At 41.0% G+C, this 25,125-nt stretch overlaps 1 protein-coding gene across 5 annotated transcripts in view; it reads left to right on the forward strand.

The window, feature by feature from the left end:
* The window catches only part of VPS8 (VPS8 subunit of CORVET complex), an 89,860-nt gene that overhangs the window by 43,423 nt on the left and 21,312 nt on the right, over positions 1–25,125 (forward strand). For all 5 annotated transcript variants that reach the window (XM_081863496.1, XM_081863492.1, XM_081863494.1 and 2 more), the window contains 12 exons: positions 379–435; positions 2,573–2,655; positions 4,666–4,750; positions 5,038–5,136; positions 7,886–7,975; positions 9,598–9,644; positions 12,809–12,950; positions 14,162–14,251; positions 15,300–15,342; positions 17,364–17,467; positions 18,528–18,609; positions 19,462–19,544. In XM_081863496.1, coding sequence (XP_081719622.1) covers positions 379–435; positions 2,573–2,655; positions 4,666–4,750; positions 5,038–5,136; positions 7,886–7,975; positions 9,598–9,644; positions 12,809–12,950; positions 14,162–14,251; positions 15,300–15,342; positions 17,364–17,467; positions 18,528–18,609; positions 19,462–19,544 — 1,005 coding nt within the window. The remainder of the gene's footprint in view (positions 1–378; positions 436–2,572; positions 2,656–4,665; positions 4,751–5,037; positions 5,137–7,885; positions 7,976–9,597; positions 9,645–12,808; positions 12,951–14,161; positions 14,252–15,299; positions 15,343–17,363; positions 17,468–18,527; positions 18,610–19,461; positions 19,545–25,125) is intronic.

Genomic DNA, 25,125 nt, shown 5'->3' on the forward strand with positions numbered 1-25,125 from the left:
ACTGTATTAACTGTATTAACTGTATTAGCTGTATGTAGTGCTTTGAAATCCCCACAAAGCATGCAGTGCTTTGAAGTCATTGTGGTTTCAAGTCTGGCCTGTGGAGCCCAAAAAGATTTCCTGTTCTTACAGAAGATAAAAGTAGAACTTGAGACTTAAGTGGTTGCTATATTGCTCTCTATTTGCTGAATTCATACATCAGAAAATTAATTTCAGGCATTCTGGAGATGGGTCTACTTTTCCAAAATGCTATAGTAGTGCTGGTCATCTAGAGAATTTTCTCTCCCAGAAGCATTTGATAAGGTATATTTCTGAGACACAACAAGAAAATGCACATCTATATCCCTATCTCTGTAATCATGTTTGCTTCCTGTCCAGGTCCTTGAATTTCTCTGCAGTCCTGATGATGATTCACGGCACTCTGAGAGACAGCAGGTATGAATCGTTAGACGAATAATTCATGCTGTTAGATTTGTGGATGGTTAGGGAAGGGAAGGTCATTGCTCAGAATGATCAGACTATTGAGCAGCAACAGTAAAACTGGCACTTCACAGATTAAGAAGTTGTCAGCAGCTGGAGAGCAACGGACAACCTGTATGTTTATGCAAGCAAACGGACAATATCTGCATGATCATTATATGAACAATAGCTGAATATTTTTATAGCAATGCAGATCAGCCACACTGAAAGCACAATCTGTGGTGTGAGCAAATGCAGCTCAAAACTGCACCCATAATGCATGGGCAGCTGCCGCCAATAATACCAGTGAAGCTGATTGCAGACATCTTTGTCTGTATGGTTTACTTTCCCCACCAACTTGAAAAACAGTTTGGGATAGAGGGTGGGGAGAAAGGGGCAGCAGCAGTTATGGGGAAAACGTGTCCCCTGCATTGATTGTCCAATGGCAGTTCAGAAAGAAGTGGACACATGCAATACAGCAGCCTTTCTGAACCTGTGGGTCCCCAGATGTTGTTGGACTACAACTCCCATCACCCCTAGCTAGCAAGGCCAGAGCTCAGGGATGATGGGAGTTGTAGTCCAGCAACATCTGGGGACCCACAGGTTGTGAACCGCTGCAATACAGGATAACCATCTGTTCATCTAGCTCAGTATAGTCTACAGTGGCTGACAGGACCCCCTACCCCTAGGTTTCCAGATGGGGGTCTCTGCCAGCCCTACCTGGAAATATTGGGAATTGAACCTGGAAGCTTCTTCATGCAAAGCAGATGCTCTGCCACTGAGAGCGCGGCAGTCTGTGTCTGAGTAGGAGGAGAGGAAGAGTAGAGGAAAGTTACTTTTATAGGGCAGGATATTCTAACCTTAAGGTGCAGTGGTAGAAAGAATTACAAGGAGCAAGTGAATGGGGTAAGAGATGGATCAGGCTTGGAACTGGAAAGCCAAAAATATTTATACCAAGCCTCCAAAAATACACTGATACAGCAAAACTACATTATAGCTTCCATTTTGCAAACAAGCTGGGCTTTGGTCAAGACAGCTATCTCAGAGTCAAAACGTGATCGGAAGCTTTGTGAGAGGTGTCTGTTGCCGAGCTGTACTAATTCAGATTGCAGACATGAAGTGACATGTTTAAATGTTTACCTATAAGGAAAGTGTAAGGTAAAGGTAAAGGGACCCCTGACCATTAGGTACAGTCGCGGATGACTCTGGGGTTGCAGCGCTCATCTCGCTTTATTGGCTGAGGGAGCTGGCGTACAGCTTCCGGGTCAAGTGGCCAGCATGACTAAAGGACAGGAAAGAAAAGATTTTTGTGGGGGAGGAGGAAAGGGCCCCAACTAGAATGAAAACAATGTGTACAGTAGGATCACGTCTTTGGGGGGGGGTTACGTTCCAGTGGGTAGCATGTAAAGCTGAAATCATATATAGTTAAAACAACCCCCTGGAATTTCCCATGCAATATTGTGAGTTGAGGACCCGCCACCCGCTTAGGGATAAATAAGACACAAGGACACATGTATTTTAGGTTAATGTGCTAAATAAGGCCACAACTTTATTGGTTACAGCATATGAGTGGTATTGGCTTAGGCATTGGATCAAACAATCTATACATGACTCAACCCCGTCCAGCAAAGTGAGGGCGCAGTGCTGCCACGGCCGCTTACGTGTGGCTAAACCCCACCCCTGAGCCAGACCGATTGGCTGGCAGTGGGGGAGCAGTGCAACAGCTGGAATGGCTGTTGCCGGGGTCTGGAAACGGCCTCCCTGCCGACGCCGGGAACCGGCTCCCGCTCACAACCCCTCCCCTCTGGGAGGAGGAGAGGTCTTGCCATTCTGAGCTGGTACAAGATTCTTGCAAAGGTCATGTGAGTGTTTCCCATGCCTTGCATGTGTTTAACTCTTGTGATATTGGTTGGCCAGTTGACAAGTGCATAAAATTGTGATTATACGTGTTACTGCAACGCTAGCTCAGAGCTCACAGGCACTCCGTGTAGCACTCAGTATCTGAAAATGCTCATATATGGGCACAATCTACAAGTCTATAGCTCAAGAATGTTGGGAACTCTTGATTGTCCAGGTATAAACACAGCATCTAATAACTATTTAATGCTTATAGGTTCTTCTAGAATTGCTCCAAGCTGGAGGCATAGTACAGTTTGAAGAGAACAGACTCATTCAAATGGCAGAAAAAGCTGAATTGTAAGGCTTTTTTGTTTTTCTGTCTCCCTTTAAACCATTTCTTATCACTTTCTTCCGTTTTATCCTGTCACCTGTGTTGCTCATTCAGATAATCATAAAGCCACATCCTTCTGGGTATCCAGACACTGTTACAGCCTTATGTGGAGCATAAACTTAATCTGGTTTTATATTGTGTAGATCCTATTGGATTTTTCAGTGGATCTCTGTCCTCGCCTCCCCGAGTGTGTGTATAAACCTCCTTTGTTACCCATGGTGTGTGATGGTGCTCCTTAGTATTGTTCCTGCTATAATTTCGTTCTTTTGTGTTTCTCTAGTTCTACACAGATGATCCCAATAGGGTGCCTAATGGGGATGGGGCCTATTGCTCCTGTAATTTCATCCAAGCTGGCTAAGTCTGAAAGCTCCAGGCTGGCATTATCTGCAGGAAATGGATGGATGGAACTAGGAAAAGCACATGAGGTGGTTGCTTGGCAACTGCTTTCAGTGAGCCCTCTGTTCATCCTCAAGTTGCCTTAGCATTGCAGCTAAACCTGGGTCCTTTGCACAACAGTCTAACCATGTGACAAGGTTTCTAGCATGGCCTACAGCCGAAAACAGTAACATGTTAAGCTGACTTCTGCTGCCAAATTTTTGCATGTTTATAGTGCTTCAGATCAATCCAGTCCCAGTCTGCTAGATTTGATTCTGGTATCAGATACTGGGAAACATTGGAGTAGATGTGCCATAGAGAAAATACTGTACCTATAAGTGCTGCTTCTGTTATCTTTAACCAATCCCAGGACATTATCACAGCAGTAAACACATAGTTCAGACCTGTAAGAGAGCTTAGGCTGCAATGCTATATACATTTAATTAGGAGGAATAGACCCCATTTGACTAAGAAGATATGCATAGACTTGCACTGTTATCTGCCTGAACCACTATTTTGTTAGTCCACTTGCTGCTGCTGCTTTTAGTTAAAGTAATGTCACTATTCTTTTTTTAATCATTTATTACTTTCGTATGCTGCTTCTAGTACATTTATTGTGGAACAGCAAGTTTTCAATGAAATTAATAAATAATAAACTACCGCCAATCCAAAAGTCTTAGAAGTCCTTTGGAAACCCCAAAGGTAAGCACAGTTCCCATTGGGAAGAAATGCTTTAAGGCAGCGGTAGGGAACCTCTTTTGGTTACATGGGCCAGATCCTTGTCAAATTTGGCTTACAAGGCCACTCCTGCTAAATAAGGATGCCTGTTAAATCTCTGCTGGAATATTGGTGCTTCCCAAAGTTGGATCTCCAGCTGTTTTTGGATTATCACTCCCATCATCCCTAGCTGGCAAGACCAGTGGACAGGGATGATGGGAATTGTAGTCCAAAAACAGCTGGAGACCCAACTTTGGGAAACACTGATCTAGACCAGGCATTTCCAACCTTCGACCCTCCAGATGTTTTGGACTACAATTCCCATCATCCCTGACCACTGGTCCTGTTAGCTAGGGATCATGGGAGTTGTAGGCCAAAACATCTGGAGGGCCGCAGGTTGGGGATGCCTGATCTAGAAGTTACTAGATTGCATATCTTCTAGGCCACCCATATCCTAGAGGGGTCCAGCTCATTACCTGTCTCCTAGTCAGATAATTTGATTTAAAAGGAGATCTCACACACCTTGTTTTGCCTTTTCCTTTAAAAAATAATGTGGTTTAATGCTTAGAGTGTTGGACTAGGACCTGGGAGAGGAGGGTTCGAATCCTCACTCAGCCATGAAGCTCACTCTAAAACAACAACAACAACAACAGTCTAAAGCCTCTCATATTAATAACCCGATCAGGCTTCCACTGACCATAGGTAGAATGTATACTAAGAAATTTATGAATTGTGTCTATCCTTAAAGTATTAAGAAAGAAAAAGGAAAATGTATTGCTTGCAGAAGATGCGTTATGCCCGAAAGCCACATGGCTCCCTTCAGTTTCTGACACCTGAAAAGAGCTAACATCTTCAAATGAATAAATAACATTGTTTTATTTCAGCTATCAAATCTGCGAGTTTATGTATGAACGGGAACATCGCTATGATAAGATAATTGATTGCTACTTACGAGATCCACTGAGAAAGGTAAGGCTGAATGGACACAAAAGTAATCACTGAGAGAATCCAGATGAAATCTTCACTTCTGCATGTTTTGTGAGGGGGGAGGCACTTGATTTTCAGGGAGGCTTTGATGTGGGAGTAACCCCTAAAATACATTCTCCTTGCCGTTTTGCATTTACAAGGCAGTTCAGCATGCAATGAATTATATAGGAATTGATTTTTAGATTTGTTGGGTTAGTACATCCATCAGATTAGTGTGTGATTTATTTATTTATTTATTTATTCATCCTTCCCATTTATTACCTTTAAAGGAAGAAGTTTTCACTTATATCCACAATATACTCTCCATTCCTGGATATAACACAGAAGAAAAACAGTCTGTGTGGCAAAAAGCTATGAAACACATTGAGGTATGATTTAGATTAACTGATTATGCATTTTAAGGTAAACCTAATTTATCTGCCTAATTAGGGATCTGGCAGACAGTTTGGGTGGCATGCCCTTTTTGGGTTATTTATATTTTTAAATTATACTCTCTGCCTGGTTTTAAAAACAAAAATGGAAAGCTTAAAAAACAAAAAACAAAAACAGCTAAAAGCAATAGTTACAGCTGTATTTATTTTTTTTAAGCACTCTAGATAATAACTTCAGTCATTATGGAACGAAAGACATAGCTATTATGGATTTATGATATTAATTGTTTACTCAAACTGGCCTATTTGTTCTAGCTGTCTTGCACTAGTCAGAATATCTTTTAATTCAGTACACACTTTGTTATTCACGCTCCCCCCAACACCATCTTTCCAGGAAGAGGTTATTAGTGAAAACTGAATTACACAAAGGAACAAGCCTTTGTTTCTAATACTCCCGATTCTGATCCTGTATCTAAACCAGCAGTTCTCAAAGTGAATCTGAACAAGAGCATTTATTTTAGCTATGAATAGTAAGCTTGGATGTAGAGTGAGTTAGCAGGTGATGAATTGGCCTCTTGGGTCCTTCAGGCCATTTCCCATTCAGAGCAGCTTAATGCCTCTCAGGTCAACAAAGCCATTGTTAGCACAGTTATCAAGAATCTGCCTGATGGGCTGAGCTCCTGTTGCTCTGTCCCAGCTCCTGCCAACCCAGCAGTTTGAAAGCACACCAGTGCAAATAGATAAATAGGTACCGCTGTGGCGGGAAGGTAAACGCTGCTTCCGTGCGCTCTGGTTTCTGTCAGTGTTCCGTTGCGACAGAAGCAGTTTAGTCATGCTGACCACATGACCTGGAAAGCTGTCTGTGGACAAACACTGCTTCCTCGGTCTGAAGCAAGATGAACAGCACACCTCATAGTCACGTTTGACTGGACTTACCGTCCAGGGGTCCTTTACCTTCACCTATCAAGATCAGTTGGAAAATCCCATAGAGCCTCTCAGCCTAGAGCTTGAAGCTAGTCCTTACCACTGTGACCAAAACAATTAACGTATAGAAAAAGTATAGCTATATAAACTTTCTGAAAGAAATTTATTTATAAAATTAACATTTCTATACCATCCTACATCCAGAAATCACAAGGCAGTTAACAATATAAACACACACACACAATTGAATAATCCTCATGGAAATTGCTCTGAACTCTTTGACATATTACTTTTTATTAATCCTAATAATACCATGAAGTATAAGTGAGTAACTTAGGCCCGTGATTTCCATGAACTTGCAAACTCATTTGAAAGAATCCCATTGTTAAAGTCAACAGAGTTAATGTGCAATAAAGCAGTTGGGGGGAAAAATATATTCACCAGTGTGTTGCTTTTTATACATTGGTTAAGTGCCTGTCAGTTTGACATGATAGAGTTTTATCTCTGTTACTCTTCCCCGGGAAGATGACTGGCCTTATAAATACCTTGCCTACATTGAAGAGGGGCTCCTCTGCTTGGGAAGTAGGGGTCCTCCTCCTTACCCTGTCAGGAATTCAGCCTGTCTAGGGGCAGTGATAGATGGAGACCTATTTGCAGGACTGCTGCTAACTTCTTGTTATATGGGAGAAATGTAACAGTTAGTCCAATGTGTGCACATCCTCCGTGGATGTACTATACCTGAAGCTCAGCATGACCAAGAAATAGAACCTGGAAACTAGTTATGTAAGTATGAATTTGCAAGATATTACAATAAGCAACGAAACAGCTATACTTCAGGCCGCGTTATGACTTTTTCCATCTTGGGAGCTATAAGAACAGAAGAAAATTCATAAAGATATCAGCATGGTTCATTGTGAATCCTGCTGAGTGCAGCCAGAGGAGAACATTAAGAGTAAGGATGAGAAAGGAATGTATGCATGTGGAAAGAGAGAGCTGCTTTTTAGCCTCTAGGTATGTTCTCATAAGATGAAAGCAGGATTGAGTTAATTTGAATTTCACTGTCTTTCATTGGCTAATTTCTATACATGCAATCAGTATTATTTCAGGTACTAGGCATGGAAGTATAAGCTGCTACCTAATCTACTAAAATAATACAATATGTTGAATAAAATGTATGTATGCTTATTGCAAAAGCATCCTGAAAAATGGGGCCTACTAGTTAAGCAAAATTGTTCAAACTGGATTTAACTCTGTTGATGTCAGTGACATTCCACCTAAATACATTTTGTATAGAACTAACTTGCATTGAGTCCACTGATTTTCTAGAGGAACTTTGTTCCTGTCGAAATGTGCTCAAGAAAACAACCCCAACTAATGTTACATCCAAATTCTCTAGCTGAACAAGACTGCCGGCCTGCTGTAGTCAAATATTAAGTTGTGTGTGAAAACCAGTTCACACCATTATCCTATATGTTATGTACTCTGAAAACAATTATCATACTGGTTACATCCTGACTATTCAGCACAAAGTTAAGCTAAATTGCTTGCCTGTACATAGATGGCAGTGAGATGGTTGTGGGAATTTCGAATAGAGAAAACCTGTATTTTTCAGCTTCCATGTCTGTTCATTGAAGAAACAGTTGTAACCACTGAGTTAACGACCTCTTATTTTTAGCTGTCACTTTATCACCTTGTTATTTATGAACATATTTCAAACAGAATTGATTTCTGAGTGTGTTCTATGGTATTTGATTTTACTGTATGTATAATCTCTGCATTAGTAGGGATAAAAGAACAATTATTTTTTTCAACCTTTGCACAGGAGCTGCTGTCAGTGAGTCCCTTTAAAGCAGCCGATCTGATTTCAGTTCACTTCAGTGAGCAAATTGAACAAATAATTCAGAACCTTCAGGTAACGTGTCACATGTGTCAACTCAGTTTTTAAATTGAGAAGAAGAATTCTATTAGGAGAGGGCTGCAAATTACTGCATTGGGCAGTTGCCTAAAAATTAGGAATTGTCAATCCAGGACTGGGGCCGCCGAGAAAGCATGTCTCGCAAAGGAGCACAAAATCTATGCACGAGCAGTGACAGAATGATCGTACTCTTTGGGGAAATGTTCTAAATTTTATCTTCTTGGGATTGCACCAGTATCTGCTCAACCAGTGTGGCATACATGGCTATACTGCTGAGTCACGAGGCTAGATCCCAACCCCTTTGACAGCATTGCTTTTCCCCATGTTCAGAACAAGTCTTACCCTCTTCTTTAAATCCCTCATTATCAGCCAGTTTTAGGTTTGTTTTTTTATTGTAGTGAAAAGCTTTTCCTGAGCCACTTCAAAGTCATTTTCCTCTCCTCCTCCATTACCTCCTGCTCCTCTCTCGTGGTCCTGAAGTGTTCCTGTTAGGAAAAGCCATTTTTGTAGTAGGGCATGTGCACAGTGTGTCCTCCTATCTGCAGCAATTTTCAGCTTCTTGGGCTATTTGTGAAAGTTGTAGTGGCAAAGGAGCTCTCTTTCAGCCTGATCCTATGCCTGTTGACTTAGCAGTAAGTCCTACTAGTTTTAATTGGCATACTCCAAGTAGGCGTGCATAGGATTACATCCTTAATTATATATTAGACATCCTGGAGAATGGATGGAGAGAATGAGGTTATGCTTTGCAGGATTGTATTTGAGTTGACCTCCTGCCTTTCTCCACCATACTCCATTGCTCCAGACTTTTTTATGTAATCCATTTGAGGAAAGGGATGGAAGGCATATTGAGCTAGACTAGGGTGAAAGTCCCTGGGGAAATGGGCAGATGGAGAATTTAGCTTCTCTCATCACAGTATTGTTGTAAAAGTCAATCTTCTTTAAAAAATGGATATGAAGGTCTGTCCTCATTCTATCTGGTTTGGACAGAAGGTATCTATTCATCATTTAAAAGTTACTTTCTGGGCCAGGCATTGATACAGAGCTTTTTGAAGTCCCTAACTAGCATATTATTTTCATAAATATCTTACTAAATTCCTCTTGCTCTTTAGTGTGCAGCACAAATATAAATGTTCAGCCAAGACAAGGTGTCTAAAATTGTTTTTCTAAACACTCATTACGTTCATCGATGGAGAACTTGTCACTGAGCCACTGAAACAGCTGGCAAATATTTTTTTGCTGAACCAGTTAACTTAATTTGTCCCCCACTGAATATAGTCCAGCTCTTGGATAATTTTGTTACCAACATCTTAATAACTTTAAAAAATGATGTAGGAAATTAAGAGACATCACCTGAGTGTTAGAATGTTTCGCCTGGAGGTTTAAATAAAAGTACAGAAGGTTATGATATGATGTTCACCCTCTGAAACATGCTATTTTGCAAATCCTAGTTTTCTTTTCATTCATATACACAGCAGGCCTAGTTCTTTTAGTTTCTGGGGGCATGATATGCAGTATTTTTTGTGCCAAGGTGAATCCCTATTTCCATCTGATAAAGTTTTAAACACCTGCTATATCAGTTGCAAATGTTCCATTAACTTTTTCTCCTCCTTGTTTGTCAGGATCAATGTTTGCTTTTCCAGTTTTTGAGGAGCCTACTTGACCCAAGGTATGTATACAGATTGCAGATTTCATTTTGATTTTTTTAAAAAATGTTTTTATTCCTTTTTAGGTTACTCCGTTTTAGTTTTTGGAACCAAAATATTTCCATTAACCTTTTGTTGCAGATGTTAATGAACAGACGCAACATTTGTTTCTGAAAATTTAGAAGATTCTTCTTGTCGAGGCAATAGTTTTCTCCAGCAGAGTGGGATTGTGTTAGTGTCTGATAGTGTTCTTCCTTACTATCAAATCCTCTAATCACCAGGCAACACTCGCTACAGAGTGCCAAGTTTTAACTGAATCAGCATTTCTAAAGTAGTTAATTTTGATCATCTTACTTGGGAAATGTTGGGGTTTTTTTGAAGTATTTTTATGCATTTGGTGAAGTGTAGGGCTTTGGAAGACAAAGATGGGAAACACATTCGCACTCATTCCCTTGTTAAAGAGGGGTTGGGCCTGCTTGTTGCCCCCTTCCCCCCAGCTATATGTGAAGCCTTACCCACTTACCCACTTCAGTGCTATGCCATTCAGCACTTTGCTAAGCATTCTGGGTTTTTGTTTTTTTAAAGAAACACAATTCATGGGATGCCTTTTCAACTTCAAAACCATTGCATTGATTGGGCCTGCAGTTCTTAAGTTCTTAGATGGATTATAAGCCTACTTAAGTGTGTCTATTTTTCTTTTTACAGTGAACAGGGGGAGAGTGGCTTCAAGTCCAAGAACTCTTGCCTGTGTGTCTTTTTAAAAAAAGCAGTTTCTTAATTCTTTTAATGTAGCTTTAATTGGGTACTCCAGTTATTCATACTGCTTTTGTAATTTATAAAATCCCTCTTTATACTTTTTGAAAACCTCTGCTTAAACTTTGGGAAATCACATGTATTAGAGATGCAGGGCCAAGGCAGTGGGTTTGTAGAAGAGAACTGGAACCAGATTTGACAAGAAATGCCTGTTAAGGGGACTGTAGTGTAGGAAGCAAAGATATACAGTAGGCCCACAATTTACACAGGGGTTGACCTGCAGCCAAAATCATGTATACAAAACCCATTGGGATCAATGGTGTGTGGGACTGCCAAAGTCGTTTTCCCCAGAACCCTGCCTCCTCTTTTAATTTTTTTTAGATTTTTTGCCATGCACATAAAGTTAAATGTGCACAAGTTAAATGCATGCAAGTAAATGCAAATAGTTCCTGGGAGATGAGCCTGTGTGCTTGAAAAGGATAGCTCCAATAAGCACAGAGCAATAAGCTGCAAGCCTGACAAGACTGTGCCTCCAGTTGTTTTTGATTTTGCTATTCTAGCTACCTTCTCAGATTTTTGTTGTTGCTAGTGCATTACTAGCTGATGGTCCAGCTTCTTTGCCCCAGCACTTAAAAAAAATAAATAAGAGTACTGAAGCAAAATGGTTTATTGAAACATGGGCAGTTGTAGAAGCTACATCGCCCACTTATCCACCCAGAAGACATTGACCCAGATTCAGTGTTTTCTAATTGCTGTTGCAAGGGTTGTTGCGCTAGTGTAGGGGCAAAGATAATGTTTGCACTGGATTTCATACTGCACAACAGTTGTGCTAGCAGAAGCATGTTGTGCAAAAAGTTGGCACTGCAGGAAGTATTGGGGCTACAGCAATATGTTGTGCATCTAGCCATGAGAACCATGTTGGCTTTCTGCACCTTTCATTGCACAAAACTAAAGCAGCTGGTCCACTGCTAAGAGACTTTCACTTAGGGCTGTGTTGAATTCATCCCATTGTTTTCATCAGATTGTCTGTTAGACAAGGCTTCTCTGTGATGACTTGCCTCCCTAGAGACTGAAACATATAGTACCATCTGCATCCTCATTCTGGTTCCTGTCACAGAGATTCTGTGCCAGCACAGCCACATCCAAGAAGGGGCTGATTCTGGCGTTAAATCTTTGCTAGGAACTAGGATGCCATGATCACCGGTGGAAGTCATCCCATGGAAGCCCTTTCCGGGGGCCTTTGTGCAATCAAGTAACACAACTTTCCATTTTGTGTACCATTTGTTTGTAAGAGGAAATGTCATTTCAGAGAAAATTACATTTTAAACGGTGTGTGGGTTGCTTGTGGGAGTTGTAGCAATATGCTTTGTGGTACAACTGCTCATTGGTCATGGGCAAAAGCACTCCTGGCTATGTTTATTTCCCAAGGCAATTTTATACCTCCACATCCCCCCTCCCCATCTCCAGTCAACTGGCCTTGTACCAATTTTAGAATAAATCTCTGGCTAAATTAAATGTGCCAGACTAATCCCCTCTGTAATTCCAGTTCCTTCATTGTAGTTACACCACAGCAAGGAATCTAGCCCAAATGCGCTGTCACGAAATCCTCTCTAGTTCAGGCAATAGGCTACTCTCTTCAGGATAAAATCTCAGTTTTAGTAAAATGTTAGTAAAATCACCATCTGGGGTGAAAGATGAACATGCACACTGATATGAAGGCAAATGTTTAGCTTGTGGATATACTTTCTGCTCTGATAGTTTTCAAGTTTGCCTCTATATCAAATGATATCCAACATATTAACCTATTTTGAAAAAACAACAACCCTGTTTGTGCACTGCAACTAATATGCCCTCTATCCCTTGTGGTAATGCAGTACACTTTAGCCCTGCTTTATGTGACTTTCCACAGTTTTCCAGTGAATAAACCTATTAAGATTTTTCTGTTCATGCTGAAATCATTGGCTATATTTCAGCTTTCAAGTCCATATATATTGCTTCCATCTCCTATGATCTCCCTTGTTTCTGTTTCTCTTATTCCTGGCTTTTCTGTTTGGACCCAAATCACTTTCCATGAACTGGTAGAAGCCAGTCATACTTTATGCCATGAATACTAACAATAAGACTTAGTCCAGTCCAGTGGGGGCAGGTGGAGCATAGCTACCTTCCTGGCACTGGTGATTCTTTTGGTTAGCAGGGCAGAGGTGATGCAGAGGCTGTGTGAATGTGCTGGTGGGAGCATCAGATCAGTGGTCCTGCCAGTGCACAAACACATCCCTGACACAGGCAATGCCCCAGCCATATTCAGGTGATGGGGGGGATGACTGCCCCACCTCCTACATTGTCAGTCTCTGTTTTGTTGCCTACTCTGCACAGTCTTCTGTGTTTGTCTAAAATGTGTCAGATCCCAAATGCAATGTGCCATTTGTTGTTTCAGGGAAGGTGTCAATCAAGAGTTGCTTCAGCTTTCTCCCTTCGTTACTGAGCAGTTTATTGAGTTGCTGTGTCAGTATGATCCTGACCAGGTTTTAGAGACTTTGCAATTCCTGGAGTCCTACAGGCTGGAAGAGGCAATTCAGGTAAAGTAGGAAAGCTTGGAAATTGGGCTGGAATTGGAGGGAAATAGAAGTTTTGCAAGAGTTGTTTTCACTCGTTGGCTAGGCCCTTTCACATGGAAGAACAGGCATCGGTGACAAAAGGGGTTTCAAGAATGCCTCATTGGCCCCACTCGCAGTCTTGCAGCTTCCCCCAGCCTTACTCCTGATTTCCATGCATGAGGTGTAGATGTCTGAGGCAGGCAAATCGATCTGTGTGAACCTCTATGGGAGATGGAATCCTGTGTGATCTGAGTTCTGACTCTCAAGATAGCCTACTTGTGTAGACTTCCCCAGCTCAGACATTGACCTCTAATGCATCAACACCGGGGGCAGGGGCAGAGAAAGGGCAGGGGCAGAGAAAGCTGGTTTTCAGAGGCAGGACCAGTTGCAGGGCTCGAAGTGCCCTTTTATTCATGTGATGCTCTTTCAATCCCCTTCACCTGCTCTGTCCTCTCCTATGCCTAACTGTGCTCAAACATGGACCAGTTCTTACAGCTAAGCATAAGTGGGAGGTTTTCTGTCTGGGACTAGTGGGAGCCAATCTAACTTATGCATGCCTTGATCATGCTGTCCTGTATGCTGTAGTGCTATTAAGTTGTTGACACTGTACCTAAACTCAAGTTAATCAGTAGTTTTCTGGTTTAGCTTCCAAATGGTTTTAGCAAGAGCTTCTTCTGTTTGGGATGTGACCCCGTTATATTGCTATGACAATCTCACTTTCATATATCACACAAGACTACAACTGATGAGGCTTCATAATACATTCTTAAAACTAGAATGCTCTTTTATGATGGGAAAGGCCTTTGAAATTCTTGGGGCCAAAGTGCATTACTCAAGAATTTTGTGGAAATTTCCCCTTTTTAAAAGAAATTTTAAAAGAAAGAGTAGCTCCTTGGGTAGGGAGGGAAGGTAGGTGGAGATGATGTGCTTTGCACTTTCCATTTTTACCATTTTTCTCCACTGAATCCCCACCTTCAAGGTTTTCTCTCTCTCTCTCTCTTGCTATACTCACCAGGCAGAAGAAAAAAATATGGGAACCACTGAATGATCACTTACACTAGAATATTTATAGTATAGCAACTTGAGGGTCCTGAGCTTGTTACCTGAAGTCTGTTTTTTAAATACCCAAACTCTCCCTCTCTTTTAATTATAGAGAGCATAACTAAAATCACCTTTGTATAATTTTTGTTCAGATCACACAGAAATACCAACTTCATGAAGCTTCTTCCTATCTACTTGAGAAGAAAGGAGATGTTCATGGTGCCTTCCTAGTTATGCTTGAGGTATAGTTGACTAAAAACTACTTTGAAATGCTTCAGTCACTTTCTGCTAGTAAGACCTAGTAACTAAGAACAAGTACCTGTTTTCTAATGGTAAGACCTGTTCGGCGGTGAAACAGACTCCCTCAGAAGGTGTTGGGCTCTCCTTCATTGGAAGTTTTAAGCAGAGGTTGGGTGACTTGTTTGCCATGGATGCTTTAGTTGAGAGTCCTGCATTGCAGGGCGTTGGACTAGATGGCCCTCAGTGTCACTTCCAGTTCTACAATTCTATATTTACCTCAGCTTATTCCACATCTCGGAAGACATTTTGCCATATTTTCTCCATATACAGTCACTTACATATTTTAGTCCATATTTTTACGATAATAAATATTATCTGTTTGATTATAACTTTAGATTTGGAACTGGAAACCTTTAGAGGGAAGGTTTAACCCAAAAAACATGTCTAATGCCAAATAAGTCAGTTTACCTGATGCCATTATTTTGATTGTTTTCTCACAACTCCTAGCAGCAGCAAACAGTGAGGAGCAAGAACAGAGAAATATTACTGTATGATGCCATTGTTACTTGAGTTAAGCTACACATGTCTGGACGTCACTCTAAAGCAGGTGTGGGGAACCACACTCTGGCCCTCTATGTAGATATTGCTCAACTTACAGCATCCATCATACCTAGTCAGCCTAGCCAGTCTTGGCCTTCAATTAGCCACAGAATTAGCACTTAAGACCAATACCAAGACTGTAATGATCCAGTATTAGAAGGACATTAGGGGAAGTAAGCTAAATCCCAAAGTACAGCTCTTGTGCCCCTTGTTCATTCCAAAATGAAAGGAATGGAATTGCTGTTAACTATGAGATAATGCTGATTGTACCAGTTGAAAATAAAAAAGGTGGCTACCTTATCTGGTCCTCCTGCGCCCCTCCCCATGTTATCCACTATGTAAATTCTTCTGAAGTCAGGGAAACTTTAAGGGGGGGGGGCAGAATAATTGGCAGTAGAAAATCCTGTATGAAGGCCTTGTGAGTTCAACTGATTATGTGTTTTTCTGCAGTGGCTACAAAGCAAGTTGTTGACACTTACATGTGAAGATGAAAGTAAGTTTTTAAAATTGAGCTTTCCTCCTTTTTTCAGGAAATGTGACTTTTTTGAAGAGAGTAAAACTCAAATAATATCAAGCTGAGAATAATAGAAGAATTGATTAGCTTTTTATTGCTCTGTCAGAGCAAGTCTAGACCACGTCCCCTTGACAAAGATGATTGCATTTTATCTCTTGCTTCAGTGTTACTAATCACTCTCCTCCTGGCTTAGTGGGCTTGAGCTTGTAATGTGTTTTTAAAGTAAGAAATGCTGAATTTGTACACATGCATCATATCAGGCTGGGCACCAACACATGGCACACACTGGCAAATGCCCCTGCAGGGGAGAACCACTGCTGGTGCTGGATCTGGCCAGGGCCCATGTTCCTTTATGTAACCCCACCACCATTTTAATCCCCCTAGAATTTAATGTGTGGGTCCAGCCACATGGCGCTAGCACTCCAGTCTGCATTGCCATTGGGCCGTGGAAAAATCACAATAGTAGATCACATTGACAAAAACGGAGGTTGTTCCGGCTTGTGCTTCTTTTTATCATGCAAATATTATCTGTTGCTGGTAATTTCTACACTAGAACCATTTGGTGAAGGCATTTTAGAAATGTCATAAATGGCCCAGGGAAATAAATGGCTGATTTGGAGATGCTCTTAGGAGGATTTAATTTCAAAGGGAAGTCTGATCTAGACATGCAATGAAGAATAAATTCTGACTTCTCAGACTTCTCTACTGCAAACCTCATATGTTTGCTATCCATGTGGTTCTAGATGACAAGAGTTTTATACCATGGACCCAATTTCACCATAGGAAGCTCCTGTCACTTAGCGGTATAAGCCTGGTGCATATGCTTAGAGTTACAGCAGTTCTCAGCTGAGTTGTATGTTCACGTCCTTCCACCATACACATAATGTAATGCACGAGGCACACAATCCACATGGAGACCTGGTTTGCATGTTTCTTACCTTTCACAAAACAAAAAGCGGGAGGGAGTAGATTGGACTGAACCAGGCTTATGTGCCTACTTCCTATGCAGTCTTCATCTCATACAGGTAAAGTTAAAACGGGCTGTCAAACAGTTGTTCAAAAATAATGAACTGAATATATTTTTTATGAGAAACTGTATTGCTTACAAAGAAAAAAATAAATGAGAAAAGCATGATTGAATTTGTCAGAGAAGCCAAATGTAGTCAGTCAGTTCACATTTAAAATATATCTTAGAGCTTGTCTTTGCTCTGTAGTAACTTGGCAGAATGCTACCATAAATGAATTAGGTAGTTTAAGGTGAACATTTATTTTAAAAAGATTGCCTGGGCCTTTTGGGTGTTTTCTTTTGTATTTCATAAAATCAGCTCAAAGCAAATGTTCGTAGCAATGCAAGATCGCCTCCTACCAAATATAAGCAGCCATGGAACACAGGGTAATGTAATTCATCCCATAATCTCCCTAACCTAAGTAAGGTTTTCTAAACATCTTTTAGATATTGTGACAGACTGGACAATTTAGGGATCTAAGACCCTCACTGCTTGGATAACTATTATGACTTTGTTATTGAATTAAATGGTTTTAATAGTTGTATAAACAATAATAGTAATTCATGAAGAACTTTGGCTTAAAGCATCTGTTTTCAATGAAGAGGTAACTAACTTATGTGGCATCTGAGCCAAATGTTATAGGCATGTCTGTATGGTTATTTTACAGAGCTCTACCAGTCAATGTGGTAGAATGGCAGCAGATCCCCACCAAGTAATAAACAGTATAGGTGAAGTTCTTCATATTGGAGAAGGATAAATAAAACCCTAAACAGCCTGGTGTGTGTGTGCCCCCCCCCCCCCCGGTCCTGAAGTTTCCCCTCTAAAATATTAACTTGTTCCATGGGAAGCTCCCTTATTATGACATGGTTGTGAGGGTACAGAACAAACTTAATTTACAGTCAAGTTATGTGATTATTTCCCCCCACATTGATTTTAGCTGTCTGATTTAACTGCCAGATTAGTATCTAATTGCTATTTCTTCCTTAAATCAAGGTTCAATAGAATTTCCTTCATTAAAGGATATTGAAGATAGCTTAGCAAAAACAATCGCACTTTGCCAGAGGAATTCACATAAGTTAAATCAACCACAGCGAGAGGTAAGAAGTCTAGGAAGTGCTTGGCTTGTTTTCCATTAAGCTCATCTTATTGTAACTGGGGGGCTGCTATGAGAAAGATGCATCTAGTTTCCCCCTCCCCCTCTATAACATCTAGTATTTTGAGTTGTGACATTGTGAGGCACCAAGTTTCCCTGACCCCACCAGCACCATTGACACTCAATGATGTGGGGTGGGGATATGGAAAGCAGAACATCATGACTCAAGAGAAGTGCTGGCAGTTATTGTAGAGGGGGAAAGGGGTTGCTTGTGTGGTGGTTGTTCTCAGCTACAACCTTAAGTTTACCATAACATCTAGTTTGGTCATGGATGGAAAACCAGAGCTCCATCAGATGCTGCTGGACTCCCAGCTCCCATCAAGCCCTGCCACTATAATCAGTGACCATGGGCGATGGGAGTTTCAGTCTAACAACCTCTGGAGCACCCTAGGATTGCCCATGTCTGATTCAGGTGTATCCTATACAAAAACCAGATAAGGTTAATTGTTCTAATACTGGCAATTGTACTGTTATTCTCTAGAATATTTTGTATTTATAGTTTATTTAAGATGTTTTAATCTATGTTGGAGAGGTTTGCTTAAATGTAAGACATATATAAATTGTCTTAATAATAATTAGTACTTAATAATAGTTAGTTTGACCTGAGGTCAGATGGAGCCAGCCAATGACATTTTGCTCCCTAAGGCAAAGAACAAGATGGCTGCCCCCTTCCCTATTCCACATACAGAAGTTGACTGTATTGAAAGTTGAATCTTTCTTCCACTGAAAATAGAATAGCATCCTCCACAGCACCTGAGGCACCTGGCTAGCTTAGGTTCTCGGGACAGACTATGGCATATATAGCTTTGTCCTTCAATAAGGGCAGTGACGCAGGGTGGGGTACAGGAGCAATAACCATGGGGCTGCCAATCCTCTCCTGCACAAGCTTCTGTCATCGGATGCATTTGCCTCACTCTGTCTAGTGGCAGGGCCAACTCCTGGGCCAAACTCTTGCCTGATTCAGGTGTATGGACTCATGGGATTCCATTTTGTTTCTTTTCTAGGCACTGTGGTTTCCACTCTTAGAAGCAATGATGTCTCCCCAAAAGTTATCCAGTTCTACTGCGCTGTGTCATTACTCTGAATGTAAGCGCCAAAATATCCATAACAATGTGTACTTCAGACCCTGTTCTCTGAAGCCAAGTAATTGAGAGTGAGAATGTGAATAGCTTTGTCACTGAGCCATAACACTAACAATTCAATAATTGGCAGTGCATATAAAATACATCAAAAATGTAAGCATAAAGCTTATCAGTAGGCCAGATGACAACATCCTATACCTTCAAAGTAGCCCCAAAACTGATTTCACTGGTGCCCAGCAACTCACTCCCTCCCCAAAATCTTGTATACCTTGTCAGAAAAGACCAGAAATCCCCCTCACAGTTCTTCTAGAGACAGCTCCCATATGAAGACTCCTAGGGCAGGAGGGTTTTGCTCACCTTTTGTTCAGGAGGGTCCTCCAGTTCGCAGCTGTTATGTCATGAGTGCATTTGTGTATTGGCTTCTGTTTCTGTACTCTGAAGCTTGGTTATTTCTCTCTGTTCCTCTTTTCCATAGTAACAATAATGAATTTGAGCATTGAATTATGTGTGGGGTATGACATGGGAAACATTTTTCAACATTAAAGTATTATAGTAGTATAAAGCTTCAGGAGCTCTATTTTCCTTTGCCTTCAGACGTAGATACTGAATTGCCCTTCTCCCTGTGGATATAATATTGAGGAGTTTCTGTGGAAATACCTCTAAACTGGAGAGCATTTGTTTAAGGCACCACAGAAATTCATCTGAAATTAAATAATCACAGAAAAGAATTGTCTCCATTCACCATCCACATGCACCAGAGAATCCATTTTTTATTAGATATCGTGACTTAAAAACACACACACTGGAATAGCATTTGCTCCTGTTAGTTATGACTCTGATGTATTTGTTCTACCAGTTTTGAAGAACTTGACGATGCAAGTGTTGAACAACATGGCAGCATTCATTGCCCTGCCACTGATCTTGCAGAAAATTCTACAGGTGAGATAATGTACTGATAATGTATTTTTAAGTGAAATATGCCTTTATATGTGCATGCTTATGTCGTGGTATAAAGTGGTATTACTTATTTGCCTGATATGTTGTGTTAATATCTGTGAATTCATCTCATTACCTCTGGTTTTGTGGGTGGTGGCAGAGGGTGTGTTGAGTAAAGTCAAAGTTGTACAGTGAGAAGGATTGACGTTATTAAAACAGCTGCTGCCAATAGGAATTGGGATGGGTATTTTGTAGCCTTTTGTAGAAAATAATTTTAAAATTGCTAAGACTTTCATACTTGGAGTAAAGTGAATATGAGAATTAAAAGTAAGTGAAGGACTGAGGTTCAAACTAAATGTTACACAAGTTGTTGTCCTCTTTCTGTTACTATAAACATGAATACCTTGGTGAGTGGAGCTCGTGCTTTGCATCAGGGGTCACCAACATGGTGCCCTTAAGTCTTCCATGGCACCCATGAAGCCTCTGTGTCCTCTCCCAGTTGCTACCTCCTTGGTCATGAGGGAAGGACTGGTTTGCCCAGTTTGGCAGAGCCATAGCAGTAGTCTCCCAGCATCAACATCACTTTCATTTACTAGGAGAGGGAGAGGTAAGGTGGTGGCAAAGTCAGGGCTGCACAGGGAGCGTGGAAGAGCCAATCTGATGCACTTATATAGCCCTGAGTGTACTTCTGTCTTCCCCCTCTTAGTACAAGTGGCAGCAAGGCTGCAGTTCTGCCCCACTAGATGCTCCACTCCTGAGTCAAGGTGGTTACTTTTTTCTCCCTTGAGAAGTAACTAGGGAAAGTTACAGGGTCTCTGTACATTCCTTCATAGGTGAACAAAACCGACTGGAGGAGGTTTGTTCTGATTTCTGTATTTTGCATGTTTTGTATTGGAAGATCAATAAAACATAATTAAAACAAACAGAACACATTTCAGGGTGTTCCATTTGCATTTTATAAACCACGTAAGAAACAATGCATTTGTTAGCTCTTAATCCAACAAAGCCTAACTTTAAATGGCTTTCTCATTCCCATATTTAGTTTTGCCAAAGCCATATTTGTTTGCTGTCCTTTTATTGGAAAACGTTTTACAAAATCAATGCTCCCTGCTGGAGATACAACCTAAAAGCTCCATGTCCAGATTATGTGCCTTGCTTGTGGCCTCTACTAAAACAGAAGCCTACTGTTGTGTATCAAATAATGGCATTTAGATTTGCCTTATATTGGACATATGATTCCCCTGAGATGCACTACAGCTTCTCTGTGGATGATTTATAATACCAAATCTCATATCTAGGTTGATAATATTTTTGTAAAATTGCTATCTAGCATTCCTTCAGTTCTTGGGAGAAATACTACTCTGGGGACTCAAACTGGCACTGCTTTTATTTCATCTAAATTACAGCTGCCTTTCTCCTCATCCTAATCACTATTACCAGTTTCTAGTTTCTGCTTCTAAAGGCAAAGTGTGAATTTGATGCCTACTTTCTTTTGCTCTCCTGTCCCTAGTTTCCAGCTCCATTGATTTTTTCATTTTAGTTGTATTTTGGACCTCAGAACAATAGTTCCCATACCAAAGTGTCTTGCTGTCAACTGTAATTTATAGACTAGGTAAAATACCCTCCGTAGCATAGGTCTAGAATCAAAACCTGAAGAATCTGAATTAACAAGCTTTTTGTTAGTTTGAGCTACATGAGGATAAAAGTCCTTGGTACCAATCAGTTCGTTACAGGAGAATGATCTTATTTGTTACAGAAGACCTAGAAGACCTAGCAGCACAACTTACTTACTATGCCCCATTTTCATTTTCAGAATAGGAGTCTTTTCTTGATCTTGTGTTTGCTTTAATGATAACTCCCTGAGACGGCATGTGTCAGGCTACATATGTGCAGCACAATTGGTTGGGGCCTCACTTTCTGTTGGTGTTGTCAGATGCTGATGGAAATAATTACTTCTGGCACTTGAATAATATATCAGACCCACTTAGCAAATGTTGGACTGACACAGCATATCATCTACATGACCCGTTCCCAACCTGATGTCCTTGAAATGTTCTGGACTAATACCTCCCAACAGCTCCAGCCAACGTCGCCAATGTTTAGGGACGATGAAATAGGGTTGCCATATTTCTATCTGTGAAACTGTTTTTGAGCTATTTTTTTATGGAAGATCGGCAAAAACGCCACTGCTGTCATGGGGGGCTATACATCAGCAGTTTCCCGGACATTTTGCCCAGACTCTGCTGCCAACTGCAGTATTCTACATAGGTCTGGGAACTTCTGGATGTATGGCAACACTAAATGAAAATTGTAATCCATTGACTTCTGAAGAGTGCCAGATTTGGGGTGGCTGTTCTGTATGCCCTGAAATGAATTAGTTTTGTGGGTAGGGTAAGCATTTCTTAGAATCATAGAACTGTAGAGTTGGAAGGGAACCCTTGCAGTGTAGGAATCCCACCCATCGCCATCCGTGGATTCGCTCAAACCACCAGCCATCTGGTTAACAGCCAGATGCACTGACCTATTGTGCCGCAGGAGGGCCCTATGGGTAGAAGATCTGCCTGCGTAAGGTAAATAGCAAGAACATTCCAACAGACTGAACTATTGAACTGTCTCTTTGCTTAGAAAGATATTTTGTAATGGTCTGTTTTTTAAGAAAGGCAATAACATTTTTTTATTGCTTGCTTTAAATAGGTATAATCCACATGCCATAGCAATACTATAGATCTGTTTTCAGCAAAAATACCTGGGTTATGATTTCACATTGCATTTACTTTACAGTTACTCATTTGAAACGGTATTAAATATGATTAATGTTAGATTTAAATTCTAAATCTGACTCATCAGAGGATTTAGTAACATTAATTCAAAAGGAAAATGAAAGAAATGCTTTGGGGCAATATTAAGGGAATTTTGGGGACATTAAGATAAGTATTATCCCATTAAGAGGATGAGTGGTATCTAAATAGAGATGAAAGGTAAAGTGCTAAATCTTTCACAAAGCCATAATCCCTTGTGAATGTTCTTAAAACAGATATCTTGTGGTTTCTCACTGTATACCCTGTTCCAGAAGCAGGAAACTTTACGATTCTTTATTTCCCTATGCCTGTAGGAAAGTCAAAGCTGTGTCTGAGCACATTTAAGCATAGAATATCTATTTAATGTGATAATGAGCATTCTATAGCTGCTGGAATTGAACTGTGGGCAAATCATTATAAGCAGTATAAAAGCTAAAATTCATATTGCATATATTTCACTTCCACTACTAACCAGTAGGACACTAAGCTAGGCACTAAGCTATATAATTATTATAATTATATAACCCGTTGCATATGTTGTTTGAGTAGTGAAGAAACACAACATGTAAATGGCATCAATTTTCCTTGCACCATGATTGGTTAGTGCAAGGCCTCTAGCTAACTTACTCATTCACACTACTTTTTAAAATATTGTGCAGCTTGATTTGACCTGATCTCTAGTAATTAAAGATCTGTGAGTTGGAATGTGCTTGTTTATCTTGGTATAGACCTTCTCTGCCTGCCTAGTTTAAAGGGCTTTCAAATGTAATATCAGTTCCTGGTCTACCAGCAGCATTTGGGAAACCCAGAGTCTTTCAGGCACCTCTCCTCTGGGGGTCATTTGCTTCCTTTTTATAAGAAGCATCTGCATGCCGCTCCAGAAACAGTGTTCTCTGACCTGCTTACAATAACAAAACATGAAAAAACCCAAAACAATTTGCTCGAGAGCAAACAGGCAAGATCCCCACTGGTCTTTTCAAAGGCTTTATTATTGGTGCAAAAACATTTACAGTGCAGAACGTCTCAATTCCATGTCTTGCTCAGTCACTAGCAGAATCTGAGAGTGGGCGGTCCTTAAACTTTCCCCAGCAGAGTAGTCTCTTGGCCCCCATCCAACGCCTCCCCTCTCTGCCTGTAAACCTACTGCGCAGAGAGGGTGTGGCTAAAGGGGGACCTGCCTCCCCCCCCACTTTGCTCATGCCTGGTGTCTTGGCTCTGTCTTGCATCCTCCGAGCCCTGCATCCCTTCCCCACTAGAGGCGGGGCTTCCCTCCTCCGCGGAGGAAGTGCTGCTTCTCACGATCTTTGGAGGCTTCCTGTAACCCAGCTGCCCTTCCACCTCTCACCTCTGAGCTGATGGCAGTTCCCTGACACAATTAGTAAAGACTGTGGAGCGAATAATTGGGTACACTCTTCCCACCTTGGATCAAATTTGTGCTTCCAGGTGCCGTAAGAAAGCTGCAGAGATAGTGCAGGACAGTGCGCACCCCGGAAATTATCTCTTTCAGCTTCTGCCTTCTGGAAGAGAAGGTACAGGGTTATAAAGACTAGGACTAGCCACCTGAGAAGCAGTTTCTATTGAAATGCAATTTTGGTTTTAAACACAGTGTAAGGTAGTCTCTATGGGAGTCTATTGTATTTAATTATGGGGTATCAGAGTTTTTAGGGGGCTAACCAGGCTGGGATAGCTGGGAGAGCAGGCTTGTTGGTTTTTGAATGTCTGATGTAGATTTTTTCAATTTCGTTGTTCTGTATGGGACAATGACAACAAAGATTATCGTATAAAAATAAATTAAATAATTTTAAAAACTTCAGCAGCAGCAAGTAAAACAGTATAACAATATAAACAACAACAACACTAGAAGCAGAATATAAAATTCAGTGGAATCTAAAAATAATGTCTTCACCTGGTAATGAAAAGAGTAAAGAACGTGATAGGCAAGCATCGGGGGGGGGGCATTCCTTAACTAAGGTGTCACCATGAAAAAGGCCATTTCTCAATTAGCCACCGGTAACAATTCACTTGATCTAGAAAAGGGTCTCAGTGTCTGGGTAAGTACCTTGGAAGAAGTGGGTCTTTCAGGTAACCTGGTTCCATGGTATTATGGGTGTTAAGGTTCCCCACCTCTCCTGTAGCTTGTTAAAAAGACATCTGGGGTGTTATCATTTTGTCAGCTGGGATTAATGTCTGGAGCAATCCATACATGTCACAGTCTTCACTGCCATCTCTTTGCTCCTCTGTCCTCCTCGGTTTCCTTTCTAACTAGCGCTTGGCGTCCCTTGACATGTGCACACTCTTGAATTGAGTGCCTCAGAAAAGAGGAGCTGGCTCGCTTAACAGATAAAAATAGCTTGCTATATGTCATGGATCACGTACATGCTGTGCTAAGGGCCCAGACTTCCCAGTTACTCTCCATAATTTATATGGTGCTTCAGCATGATGCACTTTCTATGCTGCCGCTTTTAAATTATGCATGCTAAAATGAAAAGTACTTACTGAAAACAGAATGTGACCCCAGAAGACTCCGCTCCCTTTGTGTGAATGGATCATTGGTATGCGCCACTGCTTCCTTGCAGATCAGGGAGAAGGTTTAGGTTGACCTAGTAAAAATTATAACTTGAGTGCATTTGTTAAACAGGAAACTTAACAACCTAATGTAGAGGCTTCCCAACCAAACAGGCGTGTATGGGGATTTTGTAGCCTTGTTTGTAGCTCATAATCATTTATGTTTCTTTTAGCTACGCCCTGGCTCAGAGCCTGTCCAAAAAGCAGCTTTGACTGCACGT

This window comes from Podarcis erhardii, assembly GCF_964252035.2.
Source record: "Podarcis erhardii genome assembly, chromosome: 5".
Taxonomy (NCBI): Eukaryota; Metazoa; Chordata; class Lepidosauria; order Squamata; family Lacertidae; genus Podarcis; species Podarcis erhardii.